This window comes from Petromyzon marinus, chromosome 11, assembly GCF_048934315.1.
Source record: "Petromyzon marinus isolate PM22_M1 ecotype Great Lakes invasive population chromosome 11, UKy_Petmar_22M1.pri1.0, whole genome shotgun sequence".
NCBI classification, from domain to species: Eukaryota; Metazoa; Chordata; class Hyperoartia; order Petromyzontiformes; family Petromyzontidae; genus Petromyzon; species Petromyzon marinus.
Genome location: NC_133677.1, coordinates 14,396,794 through 14,423,052, shown reverse-complemented (window position 1 = coordinate 14,423,052; position 26,259 = coordinate 14,396,794). Strand labels below are relative to the sequence as shown.

General features: G+C 42.1%; 1 protein-coding gene across 7 annotated transcripts in view; it reads left to right on the top strand.

The window, feature by feature from the left end:
• The window catches only part of CRTAC1 (cartilage acidic protein 1), a 695,955-nt gene that overhangs the window by 131,158 nt on the left and 538,538 nt on the right, over positions 1 to 26,259 (top strand). For all 7 annotated transcript variants that reach the window (XM_076066243.1, XM_032952553.2, XM_076066244.1 and 4 more), the window contains exon 2: positions 2,209 to 2,413. In XM_076066243.1, the coding sequence (XP_075922358.1) occupies positions 2,211 to 2,413 (203 nt within the window). In that variant the 5' untranslated portion in view covers positions 2,209 to 2,210. The remainder of the gene's footprint in view (positions 1 to 2,208; positions 2,414 to 26,259) is intronic.

Sequence of the window (26,259 nt, the reverse complement as noted above, 5' to 3'; positions counted from 1 at the left end):
TCTTTGGCATCAACTCAACTCGCCGTGTTTGGAGGAGGAGGAATGCTGCCTATGACCCCAAGAACACCATCCCCACCGTCAAACATGGAGGTGGAAACTTTATTCTTTGGGGATGTTTTTTTCTGCAAAGGGGACAGGACAACTTCACCGCCTCAAAGGGACGATGGACGGGGCCATATACCGTCAAATCTTGGGTGAGAACCTCCTTCCCTCAGCCAGGGCATTGAAAATGGGTCGTGGATGGGTATTCCAGCATGACAATGACCCAAAACACACGGCCAAGTCAACAAAGCAGTGGCTCAAGAAGAAGCACATTAAGGTCCTGGAGTAGCCTAGCCAGTCTCCAGACCTTAATCCCATAGAAAATCTGTGGAGGGAGCTGAAGGTTCGAGTTGCCAAACGTCAGCCTTGAAACGTTAATGACTTGGAGAAGATCTGCAATGAGGAGTGGGACAAAATCCCTCCTGAGATGTGTGCAAACCTGGTGGCCAACTACAAGAAACGTCTGACCTCTGTGATTGCCAACAAGGGTTTTGCCACCAAGTACTAAGTCATGTTTTGCAGAGGGGTCAAATACTTATTTCCCTCATTAAAATGCAAATCAATTTATAACATTTTCGACATGCGTTTTTCTGGATTTTGTTGTTGTTATTCTGTCTCTCACTGTTCAAATAAACCTACCATTAAAATTATAGACTGATCATTTCTTTGTCAGTGGGCAAACGTACAACATCAGCAGGGGATCAAATACTTTTTTCCCTCACTGTATAACCATGTGGCCACATAAAAACCACATTTGATTTTGTGCACCTATTTCTTGTGGGAATCAAGAATTATAAGTGAGTGCCTTTGTGTACATACGGTGTATACGTGATATACGCGTCCAGCCGTAATCGATTAAGTTTGTGCACGCTGCTGCAAGAGCGGCTAACATGATGACAGCTCGAGTTTTCAGAGCGCCATCTTACGTGAGTTAGGGATGCACGTCTTATTTTGAATGATTTTTTTTTTTCCATGGCATCAGTTTACAATGGCGCCCAGTGAACCGTGCCGCGCTCAGGCAAGTGAAGGTGCCCTTATGGTCCAGTGCACTACCAACAGAGCCTTGCAGTAGCGCAGGAGCAGCCCACTGCTAGGCACGCTACATTCAAACCTGTGTGCCGCCTGTAGCTATTTGATATCAATGCCGAATACAGGCTTTACATATGTTTTCCAACCATGGGTTATGACCAATTACAGGGACAGTACTACTTGTGCTGTATAGTTAATCATCCCATCTCAAACATGTTCAGGAAGTATAAACAATTTTAATTACACTCGGATGCAGCATATCTCGTTTACTTATTTCTTAAGTCCCAAGAAATTGAAATTGTAAATTTTTCGGCAGTGTGCACGCATGCAATCGTGTCAGTGCATGTAATATAGGGATTGTGACCTCGAATCTATTTTTAAGTTTTTAAACATTGTTGGATGGCATGAATACTTTTTTTCAGAGGCTCTAAGATGCATGATGAGATGGTTGGCATTATATGAGCAAGTATGTATAGAATTGCAAACGTGCACAGATATTAATAAATTAGAAATTCCGGTGAAGACACATGCATTAAATGTTACGATAACTTTAAAGCCCTTGCAGGAATTCTGCTACAAACCTGTTCAAAATCAAGACTGAGAAGAAAATTTTCAAATAAGAATGATATTTCATATGAGATTTTATTGATGTGATTGTTAATGTTATATTTGTTTATAATGGTGGCTGCTGTTTAAAAGAGGTTGTCCATCAAATTTAGCAATTTCATGATTATACAAAATCTGCCTGATTATACCACCTATATTAAAATTCCAAAAATTGTCTGTAAAAATGAGACCTCCTCCTGTATGATAATTTCATAATTTATTTTCTGAAAGCTTAAAGGAGCTATGCCCCGTCCTTTTCAGCACACTCTTTTTTTATACGCTCGTGAAAATGACAACACTTAACGGATGTATCCTAACCGAGATTTACACTTCCTGTAATGATCTACTGCACGCACGGGGTGGCCAGTGCAGCTGAGTAAGAGTGCCTACTGGGATTTTTTTCCCTTCACGTTTTTTCTTCCCCCTCAGCCCCACCCTACTTCACTGTATTCCAGCGGGATGTGGTGTCATCCTCGTCTCGAGGAGGTTGTGGCTAATGGTGCTTGTGTTGTTGTGTGTGTGTGTGTTTAGGAATGGCAGGTGCGGCGTGGCTCTACGGCCTGCTGGCCTCACTCTGGGCACTGACCAGGGCTCAGCCTGGCCCTTCCCCGCTCTTCACTTCAGTGGGAGAACGCTTCCTGCCCCAGGATTACACACACAACCCTGTTCAGCTGAACTACGGCGTGGCAGTGACCGATGTGGATGGAGACGGAGACCTTGAAATCCTCGTAGCAGGGTACGTTGACTTTGTACCCGTCCCAATAGAAACGCCGTTCACGACGCCATAAACTCAGTGTAGCATTTTAGAATGATCGTTCCTTTCATGGAGAAAGTTTACTCCATTTGCATGTATCTATCTTGGGTTTATTTTGCAGTGTGTACATAGCCAACCGTGCTAATCGGAGGCGCGGGAATGTCATTGCGTTTGAAAGTTAGCTTGCGTTTCTTTTTCATGTTTACTTTCATTGCTCAAGGAGTTCGCATTACGTGGAATTGCTTCCAAAAGTTCAATCAGTGATTAACGCACCGATTAAGATTTTACGAACTAAAACTCTAATAAGGGTTTATGATTATTATCTCAGTTCCATAAAATAAAATTCAAATCACTTTGAGTTTATGCTGGTCAATTGAAGTGGAAATAATGTAATTTACGTGACCAAGCATGCACATGGTGGGGTCATAAACCTGAAATGAATTGTTTCTGTTGCAGAGTTGTACATTGCAACTTCCATTTCAGAACAAACTTGTGAGGTTGCAAGTAAAAATGTAAAAAATGCAATAAAATTATACATTATAGATATATTTTAAAGGCATTAAAATCAAGTGGTGGTTAGTGGATCTATAGTACTTCAAATTAGCTACAAAAACACACCGTCTTGCTCCATAAAAACTGTCTGCCACCAATCAGCAGACCTTGGTGGTGTCATTGTGGTCAGAGTACACGTGCCTTGCAATGAAAAGGGTACAAGTTTCAATCCATTTTACAGCTTGGCTCAGCCCGACACCCGGCTGGGCTTGATAAAAATTGGTACCGCGTTGAGGGAAGTCATCAGTGGTGGTCCTACGGAGCGACTTATCAACCCCATAGGAGTGTGCAATTTTCAACTTGGATCACGGACGCAAGCTGAAATAAGCACCACCATCTGCCCCGTGCTCGTTTGAGCAGGAAAACGCTTTTGCCATTTGATTCGCTGCAATATGCAGCGCAGCGGGGGCGCGGAGCAGCGTCACAGTGGGTCACGCTCCGCACGGTGAGTCCGGTCACCTCAGTTGGATTACCACCCCCAGCTCACGTGAGTGGCGAGGGATATTCGAACCAGTCCTCTAGCCCCCACCGACCCAGTTTCACCATTTCACGCTGACCAACAATGCTGATTTCTTCTTGCCAGATGACCCTCACAACCAAGGTTGCATGGGGGGAGGCCTTCATCCAGCAGTGTGCTGCCTAAGGGCTGTACTGTACATAATTTAGATTTAATATACAGTATATGACACCTTCATACTGTGCAAGATTCGGATAAGCTGATGATTTGCACATTCTGCATTTGTTAACTATCTCACAGAAGATTAATTTAATAATTAAATTATCTAAATTAATTGAAGATACATTTTCACATTTGGGATTTGGATTATATTCTCAACCCACAGTGACCTTCCATTATAAATGGCAGTATACACAGCATATGTCCCACATGAGCTGTCATTAATGAAATACATGAAGATGGACAATCTCATAGAAACGATCTGATGACTCCATGCAAGCTATCCCTATTGGCAGACTCACGATACAGCCACAATTGCTCATCTTTGCAATTTGTTATCATTCATTGTCATTGCCTGGTCTAAAGGGCTTCACTCTCAGTCACAGAACGAAGTTTTGGGAATCAAATTGGTCATAGATTTGGAGGAAGATGGGTTGATTATCACAGTGGCCGACGCATGACTTGGGATAGATGGGGGCAGAGGGGTGAGTGGTGGGATTCTTGGAGTGCGTATTAGGGTGACTGAACATCCAATTAGACCAGGCAGGAACCCACGCTCATTTGGCCCAGGAGAATTGTGGTCAGCTTAGGTCATATGCAAATGGACCTGGGTCCACTGAGGTAAGACAAGGAAATTATAATTTGGCCTACACTGGTTCCATTTAGCTGAAATAGTAGTGGCTCCTGGAGGTCTTGCACTGTTTAAGTACACGATCTGTAAGGTATCCGGCCTAATGCGATAATCTTAAACATTTGGACAATTTTACAAGTGAACCACACAATTCTCAAAAAATCAGGAAAATTGTCGATGATTTGCAGAATGTGAGAAATGGCAGTGTATTAGAATGCTGATTTGAGTATAGAAGTTTCTGAATGAATCTATAGTGATGGGTGTGTGGGTCTGTTTACTCACAAACCATTGTTCATGACCAAATATGAGATTATATTGATGAGACTCAGGCCTCTTGTTACAGAGTTTTATTCCACTGGGTGCATACAAACACAAACTTGACCCCATTAATTTGTGGAAGCACTTTCCATAAATGTTCAAATGAGCTAAAATGGATCCAAATTAAGGTTAATTGTGCAACTAAAGATGCAAATGTGATACCACTTTCAGACCTAGGAATGGCTACACCCTTGAAAGGCCCCTGTACGTATCAAGACAATAACATGCAATTTTTTTAAAATATATATGGTGTAATCATGTAACATCTCAAAATGCTTTTCATCATTAACATCAGTAATTGTAAATCTGCTGCTGGATGAAGGCCTCCCCAGGCCGTTGCCATGTCTCACAGTCCAACGATGATGTGTCTGTCATTCCACATAGCACCTGCTCGTGAACTGTTATTGTCGCTGAATATCATCGTTTGAGAAACAGTTTAAATATTTCCATCACTACAGTAATTTTAAGATTATATCTCTTTCACATGTTATGGTTCTGTCTTTGTCCCTCAGGGTGAACATTTGTGAATTGCCAATCATCCTCTTCTCTGCTGCTTTCATGCAACCCAGTGCTTGCGATTATGTCTTCAATCACATTTATGTCGGGTTCTCTGATTTCTTTTTGTAACCTTTTCAAAGGACTTCTGATAATATAATCTTCAGTCTCGCATCTCCATCTCTTTTTGTACGTCTCATTTTCCCCGAGCTTGTTGTGGTTTCAGGCAACTTGCACCTTGTTTGTTTCATAACCATTCCGTTAGTTTCCAATGCACCGTCTATAATTGCATTATTTGAAATAGTGACAGTCATTGAATAATTTTAATCCTGTAGGTATTTAAATCTGTGTTGATGGAACCTTGAGGAATATCAAACTACTGTATTTTGGTCTCGGAGATGATGGGTGACACAGAAAGAGCGATATTATGGGTAAGAGCAGAACCAGCAGATGAGGTGCTGTGTGGTGTACAAGGGCCAAACATGGTTTTGACCTCCGCACACCACATCCTGTCCCTGGCAATTTAATCCGACACCACTTTGTGGTTTCGCCTCATGCTGCACAATAGAGAACTGGAGCTTTCCTGCATGTTCTTTTGATCCCTTCTCTCTTCCCCCGCCACCACCATCCTCGCATAAACACACTCGCCTCTAATAATCAACTCACAACCTGCTTGTAGGGGTTTTTGTTGTAAACAATTACAATTAATATAACAAAAAACTCCCCTCACGTGGTACCCCCAATAATAGCACACCTGTATTTAGATTGTAAATAAGGCATTGTGGGGAATGTTAGAGCATGCAAAGCACAAATGGGCACAACTACCTATTTCAACGGGGGGAGGGGGGAGCTACGCAAGATACGACTGTGGGCCACCCCCTCCTTTCTCCCGACTCGTACTGAAATAGCTACGGATGTTTTTAACCCGTATACAACAATATGTCAGGCTATAACTATATATTATTTTAGTTGCACCATGTATTGGGTTTAGAGGAAGACCGTGTCACAGTGGCAGTATTACGAAAACAGATTTAAAGGTACAATACTCACAATTATGCTGTCGTTCGTCTTGCTTTCATGTGCATGTCATTTAACAAAAAAAGTCTGATGGTGTTCAGTAACAAACACCAGTAGCGTGTTACTATATTTTCCGCATGGAATTTTTTTCAGAAATATTTTCTTTTTTTAGTTTGTAACAATGTTTTTGGCATTCATGGTTAATTGTTGGAATTAAAATAAATGGTGTTTATTCAGGGGCCCCCTTGTGCGCGACTGAGCGCCTATGCATTGCACAACGCTGCCACGTACCCCACCCCCCATACCATAGTTCCGCCCCTGAAAGTACTGATAGTCTCTAACTCTGGGGGGTACTGTATCTGAGCTCAGAGTCTGTACTTTTTCGCGATTGCCAAGACCCCAACTTGGGCTGGACAGCTGTGAGGAAGAGAGCTCGTAGCTCACTGGGCTTTTTCCAGCTTCAGATAATAATCTTTGTTGAGACTGCAGGAGGAATCAGATGATCTATGAAACTCTTTTTCACAGATATCCAGTTGGGGTGGGTCAGCAAGTTACAACAACAAACAAAAAACTATTTGAGTGCAAAATAGAGAAAATCTAAGCATGTCACAAAAATAAATAAAAAATAAAAGTATATAAGTATATCTGCTTGGTTCTTTCGGTAAAGTCACGTAGAATGAGAATAAAACAATAAAACAAAATAAGACAATAAAATTCTCATGACGTTTCGGCCACAACATAAGTAGCCTTCTTCAGGTGAAGGAACAGAACTGTCGGGACAACAGTGCTTCAATCAACGCTGCTAAGATTCGCAGCGTCTTTTAGGCTAGGTGGGAGAGGTAAAGCGCCTTGACAAAGGAGTTTACATATCAAAAAGGAGAATTTAACATTTAAATAGCTGTGTTAAAGTGTTGGATCAGCAGGGTGTTGAAGTCAGAAATTAGCATGTAACTGGGAGATTAGCATGATGTTAATGTGAGGTATTAGCATGTGACTGGTCACGGAAATAGCTATATTAAAGTCAAAGTTTACATATCAACAGAGGCATTTAGTATATGGATGCTAAAGGACTGCAACTACCCAACTATCATACAGTAAACCGATGTGAAAAAACTAAGTATAAACTACATCAATATAATAAATGTACTCAATATATTCTTCAATAAGTTGAGCTATTAACATAAAGTAACTGGGTATACACTACACTATATATTGAATACCATATAGTAAACTAATAAAAAACTAAAATATAAACTACATCAGTGTTATCAATAAACTCTATATACTCTCCAATCAGCTGAGCTACTAACAATAAGTCGTTATACATTACAACGCCATATGGCGAAAAAATGGGTGGCGGTTTTTTTCTTTTCAAAGTTAGCACCACGGACAGCGATGAGCTTTGTTCAGACGGACGAGTCCATCTGTGCTTGGAACGGAGGAGAGGGGAGAAACAGCCACGATGCGTTGTTATACTCCATGTTATGAACCATACCATTAACCGTGGTGTGAGAGGTATTAAGAGGCAATGCCAGCGAAAGGGGCTGCGGTCTGAAGGTCACCGTAAAATACAATTAATTAAGAACCGAAATGGTTTAAAACATCTTTCCAATGGTTACTAAGCCAGAATCCATCTTCTCGGTTGAAATTGTCTCTGTCCTTGTATATGTGGATGGCCTCATGAACGAATCTCTCATGGTAGCCGGTTGGCTTGCAAAGAACCTCCGTCTTGGAGAAGTCAATGTCATGTGAGCCCACTGAATTATAACAGTGATCTGCCACTGCAGAGGAGTTCGTCCTACCATGTTTCAAGTCTGCTTTATGTTTGCGGATGCGGTCCGAGATATGTCGTTTGATTTCTCCAATGTAGCTGCTACCACATAGGCACTTTAGTTTGTAAACGCCCGGGTACTGTATGTCTGGAACAGCATCTTTTACAGATGGAACCAGATCACGGATTTTATGTACTGTGTTGAATCAGACCTGGATCTTGTGTTTGTTCAGGATTTTGGAGATCTTTTTTGTGACACCCGCAATGTAGGGCAAGGTGATGGTTTTGGATGGTTCCTCAAGGGGATCCTTCTTCATGACTGGAGTGATGGCTTTGCGGATTGTGTAGTCGGAGTAACCATTAGCCTTGAGAGCTTGGTGTATTATGTTTGAGTTTACTGGCAATGTGATCCTGGTCGGAAATGCATTGGGCTCTATGGTATAGAGTCTTGATGAGGGAGTTCTTCTGGGATGGATGGTGGTGGGAATCCGGTTTTAAGTAAGCATCCATATGGGTCGTTTTCCTGTAGACCGAGTGGCTCATTGAACCATCAGGTCTCCTTTTAATTAAGACATCCAAAAAGGGTAGCTTGCCTCCTTTTTCGACCTCCATGATAAATCTGATGGCTGGGCGTATGAAGTTGATGTGGTCGAGGAATTGGTCTAGAGCAGGTAAGCCATGTGCCCAGATGACAAAGGTGTCATCCACGTACCTCTTCCATAAGGTCGGGCGTAGAGTGGAAGTCTGGATGGCGTCGGTTTCAATTTATTTTTTTCATGAACACGTTGGCTACAACTGGAGATACGGGGGAGCCCATTGGGGTGCCATCAGTCTGTTTGTAGAAAGTTCCATTCCAGGTGAAGTATGTGTTGGTTAAGCAATGTCTCACAAGGGGGGGTACCTCCATATGTAGTCCTTGATGAACCAAGTCTTCAATGATTGCCATTGTGTCAGGTACCGGAACTTTGGTGAATAAGGACACCACATCAAAACTGACAAGCAGGTCGTCTGGGGACAGGGAAATGCCCTTGATTGTCGATACCAGGTGAGTAGAATTTAGTACCGCAGAGGTGGTTTTTCCAGTGAAAGGTCGCGGTATATCAGCCAGAAAACGCGCCAATTTGTAGGTGGGGGAGTTGATAGTGGAGACGATGGGACGAAGGGGTGTATCTTCTTTGTGTATCTTTGGAAGGCCATATAATCTTGGTGGTCTGGCAGCAGAGGGTTTCAACGAGAACTGTTTGCTCTGATCAATTAATGCTGTTGAATCAAAGATGATTTTGTTCGTTTTGGTAACCAGGCTGTTGGTGGGATCTCTTCTTATTTTTGTATAGCTGACATCGTTGAGTAGTTCTTGAATTTTGTTATATTCTATTTTGTCCATGATGACAGTGGCATTGCCCTTGTCGGCTGAGAGGACGACAATGTCCTCTCTCTTTTTTAATTGAGATAATTCAAAGCGCTCATCTTTGCTGATGTTGCTAGGTGGCATCTTAGCGTTTTTGAGGGTTGCAGCGATTTCAGATCTTGCTACGTCTGCAGCGGTGTGACATAGGACCTTGAGTGCAACGTCGACATGGGCAATGATATTATTAACTGGTATATGTCTCGGTGTGACAGCAAAGTTTAGACCTTTAGCTAAAACGGATTTCAGGCCATCAGAAATGGAACTGTTACTGTGATTAATTACGACTTTGTTAACGTCTATCTTTTCGGTGTGTGGATCCGATTTTTTGTTGGAAATGCGATTGAATTTGGAAATCAAATTGTCCTTACATTTGGTCGACATAGTGGCAGCCGAAGAGGTAGTCATATTGTCTATTGAGTACATTTATTATATTGATGTAGTTTATACTTAGTTTTTTCACATCGGTTTATTGTATGATAGTTGGGTAGTTGCAGTCCTTTAGCGTCCATATACTAAATGCCTCTGTTAATATGTAAACTTTGACTTTAACATAGCTATTTCCATGACCAGTCACATGCTAATCCCTCACATTAACATCATGCTAATCTCCCAGTTACATGCTAATTTATGACTTTAACACCCTGCTGATCCAACACTTTAACACAGCTATTTCAATGCTAAATTCTCCTGTTTGATATGTAAACTCCTTTGTCTAGGTGCTTTACTTCTCCCACCTAGCTTAAACGATGCTGCGAATCTTAGCAGCGTTCATTGAAGCGCTGTCGTCCTGACAGTTCTGTTCCTTCATCTGAAGAAGGCTACTTGTGTTGTGGCCGAAACGTCGTGAGAATTTTATTGTCTTATTTTGTTTTATTGTTTTATTCTCATTCTACGTGACTTTACCGAAAGAACCAAGAAGATGAATCCTTGTAGTCACGAAAGCTTTAAATCGAAACATATATAAGTATACATTGCACAAGTATATCAATTCCTGCCGATTTTTTTACCACAATGTGAGCTAGGACAAGGCAGCACAACCACAAAATATCTGTCTACAAATGCAGATTCTCACTTCCCTCGCCAATTGTCACACAAACACACTCATATATTGCAAAGGTTGGGGAGTGTGCATTTCCAACACTCGTCTTCCTGTCTTTTCACATATTAACCAGTAAAAGCAAAGACTGGAAAGTTCCCTATGCTGACTAACCTTTCGGATGGTCATCCAAATGCCTTTGTGTACTGCTGTGATAGAACTATGAGCGTTACACACTACTTAATACACCGTTTACATGCACTGTTATGATTGTTTGTCACAGTACTGGTCAATTAGTAGCTACTAGTTGAGCTTGCTGTAGTGGTTAGTGATGCATGCGTTAGTTAAGCTCACCTTTTAAGTCACGGTGGTTGTTTGGCCATCCTTCACCATGCTGTACAGTGCAAGTTGGCAAAGTTGAGGGCCCAGGAATAGTTCAAACATCACTCACCGTTTTAGGGGATTCATACTCAGGTCGCTGGGTACATTCGCAGAGTGCTTTAACTATTTTGCCGCAACCCCCTCCATATATGTGAACGATCTAGAGGATTATCCACAATGTAACGGTAATGAACACCTATGTAATTTCGTAGCACATCAGATACGTTTAGGCCTTTTGTGACGCACATGCTACCAGTTTCCACGTAATTAGCTGTGTAACAAGTGGAATAAAATTCGTACAGAAAAAAAACCTCCATGCATGAGCCAGAATACAGGGCGTAAATAGATGTTCATTATACCCATGTATCTAAATTAGCTTCAGTGATATTCTTAGTTCTTTCGGTAAAGTCACGTTGAAGGGAAACAACAAAATAATATATATAAAAGTTTTATATATATTTTATTATTTTGTTGTTTCCCTTCAACGTGACTTTACCGAAAGAACTAAGAATATGAATTACTGCAGTCACGAAAGCTTTAAATCAAAATTTAGCTTCAGTGATGTTTGACTGTGTAATGTGATACTGACAATGCGACATTTCACATTGGAGGAATCATCACTTTGGAACTGTAACTTGTCTGTTCTCCTATGATCCGAATTGTATATAACGGGATGAATGTATGAGAGAGTATGTGAGGGGACACATATTTTATAACGTGGATGCAAATTGGATTTAACGCGATTGAGTGAACAGAACTACGTCATGCAAGTAGGAATAAGCAGTGTAGCACCGCACAAGCCGGGATGCTGCTGGATGCTTCTAGACACTACCCACGCGCCTGATTATTTGTTCAGCTTGTATACACATCTAACGTGTTATCGCAGACTGTCCGTACCCTATATTATATTTATTATAACGCGATTTTTCCCATAACGCGGTGTTCTTCAGGAACACACCTACTACCTCGCGATAGAACATACTGCAATTGCATGGTGGAAGTTGCATTAAATGCAAACGACAACGGAAAATGTCTGAGAGTGAAATGGCCTGAGTGGACATCGCACACTATTGTATAGTAATGGAAAATGACCTCATAGACATGGTCAAAGCTGGACAGCATTGCACGTAATACCTTCATTGACAACATATTAAGTGCCGTAAGTCTGCAATGGCGTTTTGACATCCACGGCGCTGATTTTTTGCCAAGAAAAATATGGTGCTCCACCAACCACTGCAGAGCAGCAACTGGTCGCTGCTGCGCTACAACCTCCTCCACAAGTGGAGAATTAAAGACAACCCACACAGTGTGACTGCGGCCACCCGAACCAGACAATGGAACACGTTATCGCGAATAACTGCATCCTGCACCCCGCTCTCCGGCGTACTGAGCAGTATTAGTCGGGCAACTCCCGAAGCTATCGCATGGCTCACAGACTTAAACTTGGACATGTGATTTGCACACATACTTGCCATACACTCGAGAGAGGGCATTGCAAGAAAAACCGTCCTTGCTAATGTACAACCTGGAAACTGTACAACCTGGAAACGTATCAGACTGCTGTACAACTCAACCGCTAAAAAAACTACATTGGCAATAAATGCTGCTTTTGAATTAAAATTTCTAAAAATATATAAAAACGGGTGTGTGCATGAGCAAATACCACACTGTCTTGTTGTTGGATTTTACATTGTGGGGTGAATTTAAGATAAATTTGACAGTTGCAGCATTCGCTGCTGCTCACATGAAGCCAATGTTGACAAAAGGAAATCCTTATGATCTTCGTCCCCACCTTGACCTGATCACACCGTTATCCAACAACCAGATGTTAATCCCAGTGTAACGCAAGTGCAGTTCAGCCGTCATACCTCAGCACAATTACAGTAGGGTCTACAATATATTGGACGTCATCTTTAAAGCATGTGTTTTTAACGAGAGGTTACATTTGTAAAAAAAAGAGTGCATAATGAGTGTACAGGAAATGTGGTTAGGAGACAGATACATATAATTGAACCAGGCAAGTACCCAATGAGGTTTGCATCATGTCCACATCAACACGCACAGGGGAGTAAACATGAAAGCAAAACCGTGCCAAAAACAGTTAAAGTGCCAAACATAAAATAGCTTAATACATAAGCCAATAACAATTTATGAAGAAAAAACGACAATAAACATTTAACACCAATGCCAAAATTCCATTTACACAAAACATACTAAATCAGCCTGACTGAAAATAAGCTCTGAAAAAGAATCACCGTTATATCTGCCAATTAAAAAGTAAATTCCTTTTCACAGGGAGATGAATAAAGCACACACGTACTTGACCATTCCATTCACTAGAAGCATGACGCTGTTCTTAATATATATCTACATATGCACTGACACGTTTAGAGTTCGCCTGTGGGATAATGCGTAACAAAAGGTGCATGGCCTTCACGTACCTGGTCCCATAGCCACGTTCTCACTGCACCCAGACTACAGGGCACATTCGGTAGCGCGTTTGACGTTTGTTGCAGAGGTTCACTTGCTTGAGTTCAGTGGTCAGCCTGCTTGATACTGCGGATGTAATTAACTGTACAAAAAATGCACTCTCTGCTTCACAGCGGACGTTAAAGATCCCCGTGACGTAATTCCCAAGAGTAGGCTATCGTGCGCCCGCATAGCAGTCCAATTTTTGCACCTTTGAAGATTACCCTAAAATGCTTACATTTCTCGATTAAAATCTACACAGCAATTATCGCTCAACCCCTTCAAAAACTTGGCAGGACCCTCGTGAGAAAAGGGTCATGAGGTTCAGTGCAACTTTCCTCGGTAAACAAGCAAAATAAATATTAAAATAAAGAATAATAGTTTCACCGGGTGACCAGATGAAATAAGATTGACTCAAGCAAACCGTAGCGGAAGGTGTACCCGTGTACACTAGTGATCCGGGTGTCTGTGCTCATAGCCCACTGGAATATATATACAAGTTTGCTCAATCATTCCAGCTGTGAAATAATTGTATTAATATCTGTTCTCCTTGTGCAGGTAAAATTTAGGACCTGCCATCTAAAATGATTCTGACAGGATGGAGTTTCCCTTCTCCCTGGCATTATGTGCACGGCTCCACATGCTGCACAGTTTGGGTAGGTGTACATCACAGGTACCCTGAATGGCCAGAGGTGCATGCTTTGGCAATTATAATCTCGAAAACTATAAACTATATTTATTTTACCAGGTAAGGCCCACTGAGCTATAAAGCTATTTTTTAGAAGCGACGCTGGCCACAAATGATAGCTGAACGAACTGGAGGACCTGAATACAAATCCACAGGATCACCGGGAGAACATGCAAACTCTAATTATATAGCAGGAATCAGGGTCAGGATCGAACCCACGACGTTCTGTACACCAGGCGAGGTAGTTAACATCTCGCCACCGTGGCGCCCCTTAAACCAGTGTCGGCTGGTCCTTGGAGGTGTAATGCACAACCAATTAGAAGGGAGATGTGAATCAGACAAGGGCATAATTAGCCTACGCCCAACTCGGCATGACCTATATATGTAGCTCAGTGCTCTTTGACAGAACCGACCTTGTCTTCAGCAAGGCAAGCTGTCACTGTAAATATGTTTAAACTGTAAAAGTTTTGTCACAATGGGTATGGTCTTTGCAGGGTGTAGTGGCTGTATGGCACCTGCACAGATCTCAAGTCTCATGCATTCGGTGAGATTCACGCACATTTCCAAAGTTTCCCATGTAACATGAGGAAAAATTCATCCCACATGCAGTATTTATGAGCCTTGGAAATGGTAAATAGTATGTGAAATGTTTTCTTCCTCCCGGGCTATAAAACAATGAAATACAGCCTTCAGGCTTGGCTCTGGCTCTGGCTCTAAGCCACACTTAACCCTTTCCCATTCCGACGACGTACGTACACGTACGTATGTGCACATATGTGTACGTCATAGTTTTTTCTTCCAAAAAACGGATCGGAAGTAAAAGGCCGTGCAGGAGGGCGTGTGGCACAGTTTGGCGCCAGCTATCACAGAGCGCGGTCGTGTCGCTACAGTTCTCTGAGTTGAGTACAGTGTCTTTAAAAACAGCGGCACTATGCCGCTCTAAAGAAATTAACGCGAACCGCTGTGACGTTGCGAGGTTCAGCGGTGAATGGAACACCCACAATTATACTCCCAAAGGAACGTGCAATTGAACATCTGCCATCTAAGCTGAGGCCAGTGATATGTGTACACAATGACATAGTCAACACATTTGTAGAGGAGTATTGTGAGTAACCCAATGAGGGGGCGAACAGAAGGAGGTGCGAGTGGGTTGACAGTCAAGGATGACGTAACGTCACAGGTTACGTAAGGGGCTTCGGAGAGCACCTTCGGAAACAAGGGCGGGACCGAGCTGGGGGGAGGAGCCACCCAAGGGGTTCTTAAGCGGGACCCCACAACGAAGGTGGAGTCATCATGGGGAGCCAGGGTAAAGACCGGCTGGAACGAGTGTCTCTCCCCATCACGGAGCGGTGTTGGTTGAACCCTCGCTCCGGGTAGACGAGTGAGAGAGCCTAAGGGATAGCCGGAGTACAAGAGTAGGGTAGAGGACCAGGGTCTCTCTCCTCATCGCGGGGCGTTGTTGGCTGATCCCCCGTCCCGGGCAGACGAGTGAGAGAGCCAAGGGACAGCCGAGGGTAGGGTCCAAACAGTATAAGTATCCGGGGAAAGACCGAGATAGAGTGCACCTACACTGGTGTGAGTATAGGATGTCGAGTGTGAGAGTGGCTTAATAAACGGCAACAGCCCATATAGTTTTGATTTAAAGCTTTCGTGACTGCAGTAATTCATATTCTTAGCTCTTTCGGTAAAGTCACGTTGAAGGGAAACAATAAAATAACAAAATATATATAAAACAATAAAAATTATCACGACGTTTCGACCATAACACAAACGGTCATCATCAGGTGTGAAAGCCAACGGCCGTTGTTTTATATATATATTATTTTATTGTTTCCCTTCAACGTGACTTTACCGAAAGAGCTAAGAATATGTAACCCTTATAGTGTTCCGCGTCTCCGCGTAGTTCTACTGCACAACACATTCATCAATAGCGCTGCCTTAAAAGGAAACAAAATATGTAACAGGCAATGTATCGGGCAATGGCTCTCTTCATAGGTATGGGAGGATACATGAAATGATAGCAAAGTGGATTTCGAGACCGGTCTGGGGACCTGGACGATCTGATGTGGAGATATGAACTTGGACAACCTCTTGTAAGTGAAATGAGTTGGTGAGGAAGATGGCCATTGTAATGCTGGATGAAATGGTAAATGAAAAAAAAGAATCCCTTTTATTTAATCCTAGGATGTGAGATCCAACTCTTTGTTCTGTGACTAAGAAATGATCTGGTGGGAGTGGTATTTATGTCTCTAAGAAACGTGTTTTTATTAAAATATGCCAAAAAACCACTGGCATTTATATCTTGAACTGAACAGCATGACCCAGGGATGTCAAAGTTAGCTGGAGAGAATAAACAAAAATATTTCGATTCTGAGAAAACCTGATCATTTAGACACTTCTACTTTTATAATGTAATTATAAATGGTCATATGGCTTATGTCCAACTTTCATTATCACGGAATGTGTATATTTAACGACCCAAGTGGTGGCTTTATTAACAGAGGTGGGGATTGCTTCAGTGGTGCAGGCTGAGGGGGTGTGGCCTAGTGGCAGTGAAGGGACAGGGGAGTGGAGACAATGAGGGGATCCCAGGATGAAGAGGGGTTAGGCAGGATTCGGGGCCTGAATGGGTAGATCAGGGAGGCAAGAAGGTCATGTCTATCTTCCCACCAAGGTCATCACATGACCTTGGTGGGAAGATAGACACGATCCCTTATTTTTAATTTATTGCATTTGTGGCTTGCAATGTTCAGATGCCGAAACCCCACTAAACTCAAATGGACTGGCAGGGAAATGTATAGTTCTTTCAACATAGATATCCTGACCTGGGGATGTGAGATCACCAGTTACTTTGGGTAAAAAGTAGAAAAAGAGCTTGGAAAAGACAGACGTGTGAAAAACAGCAAATCATGTACAGTATATTGGTGGATTCAAAAGATCACAGTGTCTCATCTTCACTGTCGGTGATCTGCGAGTTTTCTGTAAGAATTTGGTATCCACCCCTGCCCACCCCCCAACCCCCACTCGGTGCCAGGCAGTGAAGAAACGGGATGAGGCCAAATGCCCATTATGTCTTTCTATAATATTCATGGGGTTTTGGCTGTTGAGAATTAATGGATTAATTAATTATAACCAAGAGGCCTTTGTCATTCTCGTGTATGTAATTTAAAGTACAAAAATTGCCTGCTGTATAACACAAAGGCATTGTCCTAAAAGAATGATATATTACAGTGCTTAATGTAGCAAGACTCTAATAGAGCTGCAAAACAAGTGAATTATCCCCTGTAGTTTGCAGCTCTTGTCTCATACAGTGCAGTTATAGGTCATTTGAACATTTGGCCATATTCCTGGTGTTGAAATAAATTCAGTGGTCATTATAAGAAATATATCTTACGATAGTCTATTGCTGTTCATCATTTCTCTGAGAAAATATGCTTGGGTAGCCATAATAATAGGAGGGATTTTTTTTCTTTCTCAATAAATTAAAAACATGCATTTGGTCACTGGCACATAGAGTCGTAAGTCAACTAAATAATGCAGCAGGCAATTTAATATCCACTTTCCTGTAAGAAGTTGACAGTGCTTAATGGTGAATGTTCTGGCCATTATGTTAAGCAAACGAATCCAGGTGTCTCCCTACTCCTTTCTCTTCGCAGCCGTGACCCGGTGATGAAAACTCCACATTCGCAGTGTGGAGACCAGTATATCCACAGGATGAACACTGCTGACGTACCATGTGGTGCTCCATTAGGGAACAACACAGGCTAAGTTGACAGCTGGCCAGGATTTGTACGCAAACTTCAATTTACGAGTAAAGTGATCTAACAACAGCCCCAGCACACAGAATATGCTACATAGCCACCTAATAATGCGTAAAACAAACCCGCAATATAATTACATGGAAAAATAAATTTAACAATACATTTTAGGGGCTTTAAGGTGCACGAACATAGCTTGAGGAATTGACTCTACCAATAATGCTTGATCTTCAGGTTCATTTAAATTGGAGTTGACCAGATAATTTTTTTAATACAATCTCATTTTTTTCTCCACATTATTAGGACTTTTTTATACATGTTACTTGAAATCAGATTAATGTTTTAATGGTAAAAGTAAGTGAGGTGTAGACATGAAATTTGTTTGAATTATATTGGACTGATGCACAAATAGTTTGGGAAATGTTCCAGAGGCTATATTTTGCCAAATATGGTCTTTCACGAACCTGCTCATTTTGGATCCTTTTAACGTGTGGTTTTTAAACTGTCATTGTAGATAAAACGTAAACATGTAATGTTGCTTTTCTTTATCGATTTCGTTTCAAGTCATGGACATTTCTCTGATTGATTCGTAATGTGCTTGCCACTAAGTTGTTTTTTGGGTTGAAAATGCACTGCTTATTATTACTAAAGCAGCTATTCGCCTTTGACATGGACGTTGAGAAGCTTGTGACCTCATACATGAGCCTAGACCTCTTGTGTGCTTGTGCCAAAGGCCATTTTAACAAGAGGCCTATACATTTAAAAATCACAATGCTTCACCGCAAAAATAATTATCCACATTTCCCGACAAAATATTTAATGTCGTTGAGGTTTCACCTGGTTGCAAAAATAATTTGATAGTCTCGTTGCAAATGTTGTTGCCGAGTAAATTATCTATGCCTGTTTCATACCAATTGTCAAGACAGCCATGAATGAATGGCAGAAGCAGGGATTATTTTGTGAAGCCATGTGCTGGTCACAATGGTTTCCCAGTGAATGAAGTAACGCAAAACATTTCATGCTCTACAGCTCAACTGAAAGTTTCCACCAGGTGGAAAATGAGTTCCAGCTTGGTGGAAAGAGTTTCACAGACCATAGTGGTAGGAGCGTGTGCTTGTGCTTTCTCTCTCAAAAAAGACAAAGATCCCCCTTAAAAGGTTGTTTGGGCAAGTGCTGTTAGCAAGATCCTATGAAGGCCAACACGCCACACGAGGGGGTGGGTATCCAGCACCATGCCGAGCCACCTTTATCTCCCTTGTGGCAATGTTTACACACTGCAGCAGTTACCAATTTTAGGCTGAGTCGACCTAGGGGAGGTCCAGTACCGTTTCAGAAAATCTTCACTGGTGTTGGTGGCCGTGAGCAGGAATCGAACTCAGGTGGTTGGTTTTGTGGCGCAGCACAGCACGCTAACTCTACGCTACAGCTCTCTCTCGCACACATCATCTGAGAGTGTGACATTATACACAGCATGTATCCTACTGTCTTTCTTGATTCGTTGCCAATTCCTATTTTTTCATTGAGCTCAGAATCTTGGCATTTAAAGCAGGGTTTATTTCATGGTTTGTACCCTGATGCGTTCCATAATCTAATGATATCCATGTATATAGTGTACGTCCACTATGTCTCTGAGTAAAATATTGAACTGATGATGATCGTTATCAGTCATTGCCACCACTGCCATCTTTATATCTGGTACTAGTATTGATGAATGATGGCGTTAATGAAGATGAACACTATGTTGCTGATGAGTGACATCCATTGTGATCATTAACCCTTGTTATAGTGCGTGGAAGTTAAAGAGTCCATAGTGCTATACAAACGGCAAGAGTGAGGGTTACGGATTTTAGGATTCATCATTACTCCCTGGAGTGTGCGCAAAAATTTGTACATTTTAGGGAGGTCATGCCCAACTTTGCAATGCCCCAGCTTCACACACATACTTGTAAGTCCTGGTGTAACTGTTGATGTTTAAGGCCAACCTATTGCTAAGTTGTTGAGTGCGCAGAGTAAAAATCAATGTTTAGCAATTCGCGTAAACCCATTCAAGATACCCATTGCATTGTGTTATGCTTCTGATAACTGAGAATGCAAAGGAATAACTAGAAGTCTGTTCATATTCTTAGTTTTTTCGGTAAAGTCACGTTGAAGAGAAACAACAAAATAACAAAATATATATTTTGTTATTTTTGAAAAAACTAAGAATATGAATTACTGCAGTCACGAAAGCTTTAAATCAAAATTTAGAAGTCTGTTGTTTTATATATATATAAAATCATGTATATGAGGGGCAGTGGCAAATCAATGCTCTTAGCAATAATGGGTTTCAAATGAGAGGATTATCATTACGGACAATGTAATGCATATTCCACTTTTGTATTTGCAATTTTGCATACATGAGATTGGCTGTGCCCACATCGTTGTGGATAAGAGGCTCCTCAATGTATCCTTCCTCCTGCTTGGTTGAATGTGGTGCTGGACTTTGTGTTCGCTGAAATAATGGATAGGGTAGAGATAGCAGAATGTCCAGGAATTAAAATGGGTCATTTATACCTGAGGCTGGACAGCGGATCTGAAATGTTCTTTCCAAAAATAAAGTTGATAACAGTGGTAGCAGTTAGGGGGAATGTTCACCTTTGTCAATGGTTTCAGCAGCTAGTGCGAATGTGGAGGGAGCAGAGGGCCGTATTTACCTAGAACTGTGCATTATGCATGGGATTGTACGATGGAGGCCAGGAGACACATTGCATTAGCATGGTAGGTTTTTAATGAACTACATAAACCACTTTTCAAGATTAGAGAGGTCAACCTTTGCATTGAGATAGGTTTTTGAGACACGAGTGATGTCTGTCACTGTGTGGGTCATAAAGCCCAGGCTTTAACAATGCAAATGGCAAAAGGCTTTTTGAATTTTATTATATAGTACACGACCTTCAAGCTGATAAATGCTGGGTATTCCATGGAAACGTCAAGTAAAGCAATTTGTAAGTTTGGAATAGAACGAGGCAGAAAAGTATTGTGAATGTAGTCAGGAACAGGAGGTTGTGATGGGTGGGACACGTGCACAGGGTGGAAGAGAGCGGGTTACATAAACAATCGTTGGAGTGGTGGCACCCAGAGGTTGGTGACTAAGGGGAAGATCTTGCGCCAGACAGCGGGGGAGGCTGAGAGGATACTTTGAAGGTCAGGTGTCAACTTTTTGCAACAACTGCAGGAATCAGCAGGAGGAGGAAGGGCTGGTGATGTGTGGAGGCATCAACGGCCTTTGCCGTGCTAACCTCTTGAGCGTGACTTAGCAGGAATGGGTTACCTTAGAGGTCTGTGTCCAAACTGTGCTTGGCGCTTGGGGAGCCCAGCCTCAATTCCACGGAAACCTATTTTAACTTGTTTTCTTTTTTAAATATATAATGATGCAATACCGGCTGCAGCGGCTTTTATTAAATGTTGTTGTACATTTGCTTTGGCCGCCATCAGTTTGCCGATAGGTTTCCCTGGTTGGAATGCAACCGGCACTTGTGTGATATGTCCATTGGATATCTTTCTCGTTGCCAGTGGGGTTCACAAAAAAGCAGACGGGTTGCAGAGACTAACGAGGCCGAGTCAGCGGGAATGGCGTGTAAGATGGCATGGTGCCACATGATGGGAGTGGACCTTCTCACATCTGCTCCTCAGCTTCTACCGGCTAAGTGGCTGTCTCTGATGCTTAATTTACATAGGGCTTTAGCACCCATTTTATTTTTCCATTTGCACCCTTGATGCAAACGCTGCCTTTTAACTATGTAAGAGAATTGTTAAAAAAGCACTCTTATTCCATGTCAATCAAGCAAATTAAATAATTTTATTGGAGGAAAGGCTAATGGAAGTAAAAAGCAAGTAATGATAGTAAAGTAGTGGAAAGAGCAAGAGCCATTACAGCATAATAATGTTCCCAGAAATTTGATTTTAAAACTGACAGCAGTGAAAAGCTGCCAAAATGGTAATTGCGTATTGGCACACTGTTTTCCATCCGCGGACCTGTGCTAATGTGCAGTGTGATCTCCTTTGACAGTATTGCACATGGATCCTGGTGGCCACATTAATCGCAGACTCCTAGCAGGGCCAGAAAACTTCCAGGCCGTTGCTGTGGATAACGGAAATGACATTCATATTAAATTTGCTAAATACTTGATCTGACATGAAAGTTAAATTATATTAAATACTAGCGGGAAGTACCTGGCGTTGCCCGGGCGAAAAAGACAGACACACACACACATCTACTTACACACAGACATCAACCCACACACATAGAAACACATCGACTTACACACACACACCCATGGACTAACACACAGACATCGACTTTAGACACAAGCACACATGGAGGTACACACACACACATCGACTCACACACACGCATAGACTTACACACATACACACACAGATACATTGATTCACACACACATCGACCTACACACACACATATGGACTTATAAACACACACATATCGACTAAGACACACACACATGGACTTACACACACACATGGACCCACGCACACCTCGACTTACACACACACACATCGACTTATACACACACATATCGACTCACACACAGATATTGACTTACACACACACACATGGACTTACATACAAACAAATGGAATTACACACACATGGACCGCTGCACACAAATCGACTTACACACACACATCTACTCACACACATATCGACTAACACACATACATGAACCTACACACACACATCGACTCACAAACACACATACATCGACTTACACACACATCGACTTACACACAGACATATCGACTTATACACACACAGAGCGACTCACACACATACACATACATCGACTCACACACACATATATCGACTCACACACACATTGACTTACACACAGACATATCGACTTCCACACACACAGCGACTCACACACACGTCCACTTACACACACACATCGACGTACACACACAAGCACAGCGACATACACACACATACACACGTGGACTTACAAACACACATCGACTCACACACACACATGCACTTACACACACAGAGACATCGACCCACACACACAAACACATCGACCCCCCACACACACACATGGACTCACACACATACACATAGGCTCACACACACATGAACCTACACACACACATATGCACTTACACACACACATATTGACTAACACACACGCACTTGGACTTACACACACACATGGACCCACGCACACACATCGAATTACACACACACATCGACTCACACACACACATAGAGCTACACACACATCGACTTACACGCAGACATATCGACTTACACACACAGCGACTCACACACACACACATAGACTGAGACACACACATGGACTGACACATACACATGGACTTACACATCGACGTAGACACACACACATGGACTTACACACACACACACATGGACCCACACACACACACATCGACTTGCACACACATGCAGCGACTCACACACACACATCGACTTACACACACACATGGACCCACACACATCGACTTACACAGATACATCGACCCACACAGACACACACATCGACTTGCACACACAGACACACATTGACGCACATACACACACTAATGGACTGACACACACACACTAATGGACTGACACACACACACACATGGACTTACACACACATGTCGACCCACACACACATCAACTCACACACATGTGGACTTACACACACACATCGACTAACACAGACATATTGACTCGCACACACACATCGACTCTCACACACACACATAGACTCACACACACAAACACACATGTGGACCTACACACACACGTCCACTAACACACATATTGACTCACACACACACATCGACTCGCACACACACACATCGACCCACACACACACACATCGACTCACACACACAGACACATCGACTTACACACACACATCGACTCGCACAGACACGTCGACTTACACACATACATGGATGCAGACACACACACACATAGACTCACACGCACACCTGGACTTAGGCACATTATTTTGAAATTAACAAATAATATTTTTAAAAATAGTTGTCTACACATACACACCATGCACACACATTGACTAACACACATACATCGACTGACACACACATATCGACTCACACACACACACATTTTTTAAATGAAGAAAGTTGTTTTACCACCGTGAGGAACACAAGCCGAGCAGGGCCTCTGTAACGCGATCGTATGGTGGCCCAGAGGAGCGGCTCTCCTCGAGCACAAAGAAGCCACACGCACAGGGGCATAGCACTGACATCGCTACATTCCTGTTTAATGTAATATAACAGGTGCAAAGTTATTGGGTCCGAATTTTTACTGATGTATTTTAAATACTTTTTTGAATGGTTATGAATTATTCTTTAAACAACTTAATCTACGCATTAATTGTAATAGTAGTATATACTTGCCTAAGTTATGTATTATAATTGTTATTTTTTCTTTAGAATATACATTACTTTTAAATTATGGGTCAAGTATTGGTATGTCCTTCCCACTTGCCTCAAACCCTGAACCTCTTGCACAAAACTCAGTGCTCGATGCAATTATTATCACCTGAGCTGGCTGAGATCGGAGAACAGAATAACGCAGACGCTCAACTAGGTTGCTTGCAACCGCTGTATGTGGCAATGGCTTAACAATGTACGAGCTACCAATTGTGGTTCAGCTTAGACATGGCAACATTTTACAGGAATGTCGCTTGCTACGAGTGATGGTTCCTCTTGTAATGGACTTGTGGAACCCTCACTTGCAGACCATACAAATGAGTGGGCTTCATCGATGTGAATTTGGCTGCAGGACTTATCCACCTAGTTGAGACTAGTGGTCTATAAAATCAATTGTCTACAAAATCTGCACTTTTCCAGTCAATTAGTCAAGAATGCAGCACTACTCCCAGCACCCCTGATGGGAAGTGAATTGGCAAGTGTGAAAACAGAAGCATGCAATTATGAGTAGCGTGCTGTGACAGTTAAAACTATGACGTATATATTTATCAGTGGTATACCTTATGTAGGTGTGTATAACGTTTTTTTTTCAGGAACGATTTTCTTGGAATGCTAGGTCACACATCTCAACAATCCAACTTGCATTTTGGAAAGGGTATTTTTTCCCTCCAGATATTTTACCCGATCGTCGCACTACATTTGGCTCTTGAGTTATAAGCAAAGAACATACGGTACATTCTGATTCATAATTGGTTTATTTTGAGTTCGATAGTGTCGGTATGATTTGAAGGTTTAACAATAACCCTCCGCTATCGCAGTTATATCTACTATGACCTGTAATGTCAACACAGATGTCATAGGCTTGGCGTTTTAGCTACATTACAAGTGCAAAAGTTCCTTTCTCTCTCCTTAATTATATACTTTAGAAGTTGCATGAACGGCCTCTGGCTAATTAGTACAGGTGAGACTTTATAATTTAATGAAGTTGCACATTTTGTTAATTATTAAAAAAGTGGTAAAATACTAAAGTTCCGTGAATGTTTTTTTCTAGTTTCCGCGACAGTGTCTACATCGTCTGCTCATTGTATTCAATACATCCAATTATTACGAAAACCGTTCCGTCCAAATGCATCAGTTAAAACTTCTAAAAATCTTTAGCCAAGGTCAGGTCTCACGACGTTTGGACAAGGAGTTAGGTCATTAAGTTATGGGATGTGAAGGGAGAAAAGACAGGGCAGAGACATGAGCATACACGCAGAATGGGAAAGACACTTTGACATGGAAATAAGCAAAGGAACGCAAAGATAAAGTGATATGTGGGGATGTATGTACAGCGTTATTCATAAACATTGAAAAAGATGCATTGTGGATACGGAGAAATGCATTGAGACAGTGATATGAACAGAGACAGATATTTATTATGAAACAGAAATATACAATGGGCCACAGAGAGACAACATATACACTAAAGGCAGAAAATTGCGTGGGCAATTGACAGTGACAGACAGGGACAAAACAAGATAAGTAATACAGAGTTTTAAATAACACAAAAATGTACAAACAGCACTCGGCATTATGTACTATTTAAAAACCATCAGCAGTTCCCAACCAACTGCATTGTGGTCCTCTTGTCTTGGGTCCCTATTAAATAAAATTTGAACAAATGGGACTGACAGCAGTAGTAGCAGTCTGCCTCTGGGAGCCAGATACACACCGAGACATACAAAGACAATCTGACAAACATGCTGAACACGAGGAGACAACATGCAAACCGATACAGACACTGAGAGAGACATAGGGGGGACATATATGGAGATAACTGAAGAAGATATACAGACCACGACACACTTTGCACGTGAGGGAGTGTTAGGTTGGTTTGAGCACGTCACAGCCGACTCACCGGCAAATTCGTGTTGTAATCCATTCAGTTCGACGTACAAATTAACCTCGTGGAAGGCGATTTTCTCGGCTGTGACAGCCACCGTTGATGTCCAGGGCCCGTGCGAATGAGCTTTGAGGCACGAGGTTCACACTGGCGCATCACACCACACAAGCCCGAGTGCAACGTGTGTCCCGCGCTGTGAGCGGCAGGTCCCAGTGCTCTACTTACCCTGACACACCGAAAATCCTCGTACTCGCGATGATATGTGCGCTGCC